The sequence below is a fragment of the Balaenoptera physalus genome (assembly GCF_965194825.1).
Source record: "Balaenoptera physalus genome assembly, chromosome: 13".
NCBI lineage: Eukaryota > Metazoa > Chordata > Mammalia > Artiodactyla > Balaenopteridae > Balaenoptera > Balaenoptera physalus.
The window spans coordinates 101,818,287-101,825,744 of NC_138892.1; the positions used below are offsets into that span (position 1 = coordinate 101,818,287).

General features: G+C 54.8%; 1 protein-coding gene across 1 annotated transcript; it reads left to right on the top strand.

Moving 5' to 3' along the window:
- Positions 1 to 451: 451 nt before the first annotated feature.
- RBP5 (retinol binding protein 5) lies at positions 452 to 4,888 on the top strand. The gene is given in 6 exon segments (XM_082420431.1): positions 452 to 542; positions 1,466 to 1,546; positions 1,824 to 1,936; positions 1,940 to 2,008; positions 4,249 to 4,350; positions 4,808 to 4,888. Coding segments are annotated over 5 exon segments (411 nt in total). The 5' UTR covers positions 452 to 542; positions 1,466 to 1,473; the 3' UTR covers positions 4,862 to 4,888.
- Positions 4,889 to 7,458: the final 2,570 nt, after the last annotated feature.

Sequence of the window (7,458 nt, forward strand, 5' to 3'; positions counted from 1 at the left end):
GGAAAGCCGTAGAGGGGGTGAGAAAAAAGAGGGCCATGGGGAGAATGAAGACGCGAGAAGCCCGGGGGTGGGGAGAGCAGACGTCAACGGAGACCTGAGGGAGGCGAGGAGGGACAGTATCCGCGTCACCCCACCACCACCATCACCAACTCTGCATTAACCTCTTTTCACAGCCCATTCCATCAGCGAGTCCCTGCTGGGTGCCTCCTGGGAACCGCGCAGTCAAACCCACAACCTGACCCCGACCTACGCTAGCATTTCATTTCCCAGCCCCAGGTCTCTGAGGAAGCCACGGGGTGGGCAGCCGGGCCCCGTGGACCCGGCTCTGGGACCGGAGGAAGAGCTCACCCTCCCTCACCCTCCCTCACCCGCTCGCCCCAAATTTCCCACCTTAAACCCTGATGAACCAGCCCAGTTGGTTCTGAAGCCAGGGAGGCTGGTAGGTTCGAGAGGCAAAGAAGAGTGCGCGTCGGGGGGAGGGAGTGCGGGGAGGGGCACACGGTCATTGAGGCGCACCGCCCCCTGCAATGGGAGTACATCTGGTAAGCGTGGGCTGGCCAAGGGCTGCGGGCGGGGGTGGCTGACGGGACCATCAGTGACTCCAAAAGGAGAGGGGAACCTCTGGGTCCCAAGCCGAAGCGCGTAGAATTCTCCCGAACAGCCAGCCGACTCCTCCCTCCCCTGCTCCAGCCAGACTTTGTCAGGCTGCTGACGGCCACCTCTGCAGTTTCTCTGCTCCCCTCCTAATGGTCCTATAGGACAGAGTCTGGAAAGCCAGTGTCGGGGCCCCAGCTCAGCGAAGCTGTCCGAGGGAGCTGTAGGGGCCAGCGCTGGAGGATTTTCTTCACTGGGGCTCCTGGCCAGCTGGATGTCCCCCCTTCTTTCCCCACCTCCTCCCCCTCATACCTTTCGGGATCCCCGACTCAACCCCAAGGTCTCAGGATATTGTTAGAACTCACCCTTAGGTGAGTCTGAAAGGACGCCCCCCTCCACCCAGCAAGACCAGCTCCCTCCCAGGAGAGGCTGCCCCCGGAGTCTCAGGACGGTTCCCAAACGTGCCAGAAATGGGCTGGAAGCCAAAACTGACCTTCGGGACGGCTCAAGTGTTGCCTGACTGACAGCCCCAGATCCTGGTCCAGGTTCCTTCCTCAGGAGAAGCCGAGGTCAGGCAAAAACTTGCCAAGTCCCTGCCCCTCTCTGGAGCTGCAGACACCAGCCTCACACTCATCACGGCGGGGGGGGGGGGGGGGGGGAGGGAGGGAAAGAGGAAGTCTGGCAGGAGCTCTTACTGCAACAGGGCCCCAGCTCTATAAAAACCCTGGTAGCACAGACCTTACACAAGCTGCCTCTGTGTGTGTGCAGAGGCTGGCCAGGAGTCTCCCAGCCCCACCTGTCAGATGACACCCCCTCCCTCCTTGCCCTGTCCCCTCTATTCTCCTGAAATTTTGACCTCCACCTTGGCCAGCCTGGACCATGCCTCCCAGCCTCACCGGCTACTACTGCTTTGTCTCGCAGAAGAACTTGGAGGACTACCTTCGAGCTCTATGTAATGGCCTCACCCCACCCGAACCCTTTCACTCCCGTTCTCCCCTCTCCCTTCCTGCCTCCAGTCCCATTGAGGAGGGGGGATGCGAGGGTCCGACATCGTGGAAAGGCTGGGGGTCGGGGGGCTGGGCTCCTTTTCTAGCCAGGGGCATTGCTAGGAAGGAGTAAATCCACAGTCCCAGACCCAGCCGAGGGGATGCTCCCAGCTCCAGGCTGCTGCTGGGGGAGGAGGAGCCCCTGGCCAGCTGGCTAAGAGGACCCTCATCCTAAGAGGACAGCCCCCGTGGACATCAACATGGCTCTGCGGAAGATCGTGCTGCTCGAGCCAGACAAGGAGACTGACCATCGGGGCAACGACGAGACAGTGAAGACCCTCAGCACCTTCCGAAACTAAGTTCTGGAATTCGAGGTGGGAGTGCAGTTTGAGGAGGACTTGAGGATCACGGATGGACGGAAGTGCCAGGTACCTTTTCTCAGGCTGGCGGGGAGGGGGTGTGGATGAGCAGGGGGCACTTAACAGAGTGGGGCAAAATAAAGTGACCTTTCCCATCCAGAGCCGGGGAAGTGATGACCGCAGCAGGCTACGGAGTCCCTAGGATAACAGGCTCCTGATGTCACCCACCCAGCCCCCACTCCCTCCAACTTCTCCCCTGCCCCCTCTTAGCGCCAGCCAAAAGGGCAATAGGGGCAGGTCACCCTCAGGCCAATGAGCAAACATGCGCTCACCCTCTAGCCTGTGACCCTACAGACACCACAGTCTCTTTTCCCTCAGCCTCTTTAACCCCACTCTCTTGCAGTCCTTTCTGCTTCTTACGTGTTCCTTTTGGCCTCCTTTGCAGACCCTAGTTCCCCTATTAATCCCTTAAACTGGGATTTCCCCCCAGTATTTTGTTCTTGACCTTCTCTCTCTTGTCTGTATACTATCCATGGGCTAAATCATCTACACCCATGTGTTCGGTTACCATCTGCCATAAACTGCCTTGGACACAGATTCTCCCAACAGAGGCACCACCTGAGCTCCAGGGAGAAGTTTCAACTGCCTGCAAAATGTTTCCATCTGCATGCCCCAAGGTCAAACCCAAAGTCAGGATCTTCCTACACAAACCTATTCCTGCTTTTATATTTACTGTCTCCATCAATGTCAACAACCAGCAGGACCAAAGCCTGGGAGTCACAGTCGTTACCTTGTGTTCCCTTACCGCCATGCTCCCAACACGTGCGCGCGTGTGCACGCACACGCATGCACACGTGCACCACATGTAATTGGTCAAGAAGCCTGTATAACTTTTCTGTGCTGTCCAGTATGGTAGCTACTAGCCATATACAGATACTGAACATTTGAAATGTAACCGGTCCAAATTGAGCTGTGCTATCAGTGTGAAATACACGCTGAATTTTAAAGACAATACCAAAAAAGAGTGTAAAACATCTCAGAAATTTTATATTGATTACATGCTGAAATTATAATATTTTGGATATTTTAGGTTGAATAAAATATATTATTAAAATTAATTTCACCTGTTTCTTTTTGCTTTTCTAATGTGGTTACTAGAAATTTTTAAAATTACATATATGGCTTGCATTTAAGACCTACTGTATTTCTACTGAACATCACTTGTTTCCATGGCTCTTATCTGTTCCTTCCTAATTTTTCTCTTTGTCACCACCTTATTTCAGGCCCTCATTTCTCATCTGGTGCCCAGTCTTGACCCTCCTCTAATCCACTCTGCCTACTGTAGCCACAGGATCTATCTAAAATGTAAAAGTGACCACGACACTCCCTGACTTAAACCCTTTCAGTGACATTTTGTTACTTTCCAGGTAAGGTCCATACGCTCCACATTGCATCCAAGGGCCTCCACACAAACATACTGGGTTAGAGCCCCTCACAGCTACCTACTCTTCTTCCTTACCTCTACACTGTTTCTATCCTTGCTGGAAAGTTCCCATCATCTCCAATCTAATTCACTGCCTTGAAGACGCAGCTCTTCCCTCCCCACTCCCACCGTCAACGGTCTTGCCTGGTATCACAGATACCTACCAACTGTTCCTCTATCTGATCAAGATTCTGAGATCCCTGGGAATTCCCTGGTGGTCCAGTGGTTAGGACTCCGCACTTTCACTGCCAGGGACCTGGGTTCGATCCCTGGTGGGGGAACTAAGATCCCATAAGCCGCATGGCACGGCCAAAAAAAAAAATCCATAAGATTCTGAGCTCCTTGTTTAGGGAGGCCTGTCCTATTGGGGGGCCTAACAATGATGATTGGAAGGCCCAGGCCCAGCCATCTGTGATCTGGGAGGTTGATCCTTCATTCTCAGGGACACTGCAGCTGCCCTTGAGACTGAGAAAAAGGAGAAAAGAGATTCCCTGGTTGGCTCCCAAACAATCTCCCTTCTTTCCCAAAATCTCCTCCAGGTCAACCAGAAGTGGCAGAGGACAAATTCTCTGTTCTTCATTCCCTAACCCCCAATTTCGACCCCCCCCATGATCCTGCTTCATCCCTGCTCTGCCCAAATGGTCACTGTCACAAACAGTGGCCTTTAGGAATGGGGGACGGGAGTCCTGCCGAATCACTCAGAAGGAAGGGACTGGAGCAAGACAGTGTCTGCTGGATGCAAAGCAGGCGGCCCAGCCAGAGTGAGCTGGAGGCATTTGGGTGTCCTGCCCCCCAAGTCTTCCTTTATTCCCGCTTTCCCCCATAGACCATTGTCACCTGGGAAGAGGAGCAGCTGGTATGTGTAGAGAAAGGGGAGGTCCCTAACCGGGGCTGGAGACACTGGCTGGAGGGAGAGACGTTGTATCTGGTGAGCAGGGTGAGGGCTGGGAGAGGAGACGCAAATGGGTGTGTGTAAGAGGGGGGCCTCCAGCTAGGATGCGTTCCCTTACCCAAATCGAGTCAGTCTGCTACTCCAGCCTCGCCTCCCTTCAAGGAAGGCAACTAAGGAGGGAAAACAGAAGCCCTGGAAAGAGTGGAGAGAGGAAGAAGTGGAGTGGCCAAGGTGGGCCCTGGTTGTAAGTCAGACGCATGTGCGTAAATCATGACCGGAGACATGGAGACTTAGTCACTTCAGTTCCCTGACCCAGCTACCTTCCTTCCTCTGGGGTGGAAAGCTGAGGGTTTGCAACAACGATACAATTCCCCATACATCGAGTGCTCTAGCTGATGTATCCTGAAGGATTCAATGGAGGTCAAGGACCTTGAGAAAGGGGCTTGGCTGGCAAGAACCTTCTCTGTCCTCATCATTCCTACTCTATCCCCAGGAAATGACTGCAAGGGATGCAGTGCACAAGCAGGTCTTCAGGAAGGTCAAGTAGCCAGAGAGGAGCTGAGGGCCCCCCCGGACCACGGCAGTCCCCAGTCTCCTCTTGCCTGTGTCCCCTTCAAGCCCAGATGGTCCCAGGTCAGCAGTCCCTTTCTCAGGTCACTTATCCTCCCTCTGCATCCCCCCTCCCTCCACCCCATGTTAATCTATAACTTGCAGCCCCCAGGCCAAAGCCCTTTCTTTCTCACACTGCACTGCCCGATAGCGACCTCATATCCAGTTCAAGATCTGGCCTCCCGGATGAGAGAAACAGGCAAAGGGGAAAGGAGCCCAGAGAATAGCGGATCCCCAATCTCTTTCATTCATCTGGCCTCTTATTTTCCATCTAAGAATTCAGCTTTGAGCATTTGAGCATTAGTGGAAACCACACTGGTGGACCTTTTGGAAAAGTGTGACTGGATTCAAGAATTTAAACGGGAGCTACTGGGAGAGGATTTTTGTCCATTTCCTTGTCCTTCTTCTTGAGAAAACTCATGCGCTCAACAGAACCAGGCCCAAGGCATGGCCCCAGCCACACAGAGTTCAACAGACCACGTTGACCAACACCTAATGAGCCCTGGCCATTGTATGCTTGCAGCCTACATGTTGGGGAAGAGGGATGCGTCAGGGCGAGACCTCTGTCCGGTGCTGGGGGAGGCTGGAAGCTTCTAAATAGTGACCTGGCCTCCATGTCTGCTTTGGGAAGGACAGGTGGCAAGAGCTCCAGAATAGACTGAAAAGGGAAGCAGATGAAGGATACAAGGCCGAGGGCTAGAAAGATGAGGGCCATGAGGGCATGAAGGTGAGAGTAGGTGTGAAGGCAACAGGCCTCTAGGACCCTCTGCCTACAGTCCAGCAAGGCTGGGGACAGAAGGTAAGGGGGACAACTGAAGACAGCACAGCCCCTCCCTTAGGGTCCCAGAATCGCTGCCCTGGAAAACAGCCCAGATGGGTAGGGCCTGTTCAGAGTCAGGGCCAGCTCCAGCCTCTGGTCACCTCCCTACCTCCAGGGGCCTTGGCTCTTTCAGAATAAAAGTCCTTCCTGTAGGGCAAGAGCAGAGAGAAGAGGGCTCAAGGTGGGGTGGGGACAGAGCCTGGCTGGGGGAAAGGAGGGGAATGCTGGAAAGTCCCTGGCCTGTGCTCACTAGATGAACACCCCTGCCCCCTCTTCCTGCAATGGCCAGGCCCCTGCACATCCGAGATGGTCTCTGGGGCTCCGGCCAAGAGCCAGGATTGCAGCACTCATCCCACCACAAGCCTGGAATGAATTTGGAAAGGAATTTGGACAAGAATGCAGAGTGGGGCTTCCCTGGTGGCGCAGTGGTTAAGAATCCGCCTGCAAATGCAGGGGACACAGGTTCGAGCCCTGGTCCGGGAAGATCCCACATGCCGCAGAGCGACTAAGCCCATGCGCCACAACTACTGAGACTGTGCTCTAGAGACTGCGAGCCACAACTACTGAGCTTGTGAGCCACAACTACTGAAGCTCGTGCGCCTAGAGCCCATGCTCTGCAACAAGAGAAGCCACCGCAATGAAAAGCCTGCACACCGCAACTAGAGAAAGCCCGCTTGCAGCAACGAAGACCCAATGCAACCCAAAATAAATAAATAAAAATTAAAAAAAAAAAGAAAGAAAGAATGCAGAGTGGACCTGAGCAACTTCTTCCCTGCTCAGCCTCTCCGCAGGGTCCCCAGTAGAGTGGGGAGGGCAGAGCAGCAGAAGCTCAGAGGACTGGGGGAATCCTACCTTTTCCATTCCCAGGTGCACCGAAGGCACAGGAAGATGTTCCGTGTGTATTCACCAGGTCCCAGCCACTCCGAGTTCACAGTGCATATCCAGGCCTCTCCCCATAGGACTGCCGTCTGTGCTCTGCATGTCGGCCCCTCGCTGGGATCTTGCCGGGAGCACATAGGCCTCCATGGTGACTGTTGGACCCAAGCGGAAGCAGCCTCAGTCCCCCAAGACTCCTGTGACATGAGCACCCACACCCTCCTTCCTGCGGGTCCACATCCTCCACTGGACCCTCCCCTCCAGGAGCCAAAATCCAACAAGAGGCCTGGAGACCCCAAAGGAACACAAGCAACCAGAGGAGGACTGAGCTGCTTCTGGGCATCTCCAAGCGGGTGGGAGCGGGATCCACCCCGATGCAGGAAGCCAGGGCTGCCATTTCCCCTGTGGGCAGCAGGGGGCAATGCTCGCTGCAGTGGGAGCCAGAGACCCACCAAGTTCAGTCCTCCCTCCTCCAAAACCCTGTTGGATATTTCGTCCCTGCCCCCACTAGACAGACAGACAGACAGACAGACAGACACACACACACACACCAATCCCAGCCCACATGCTCACCCTGCGAAGACCCTACCCCTCATTCAAATCTAGCTGCACCACTCACTGTCAGATGGAAGAGATGGTCACCAAGGGCACCGACGTGTGGGTGATGAAAAGGCGGGGGTGGGGTGGGTAGGGGGGAGCTACGGCCACGGATGGGTGGTCCCACCCCACACCTTCTAGGGACACACAAAGCTGTGCATCCCAGGACCGTCTTTGACCTCATTGACCAGAGTCTTAGACCCCAGGGAGATGATCAAGAATCAAATATGTTTATTTCCACG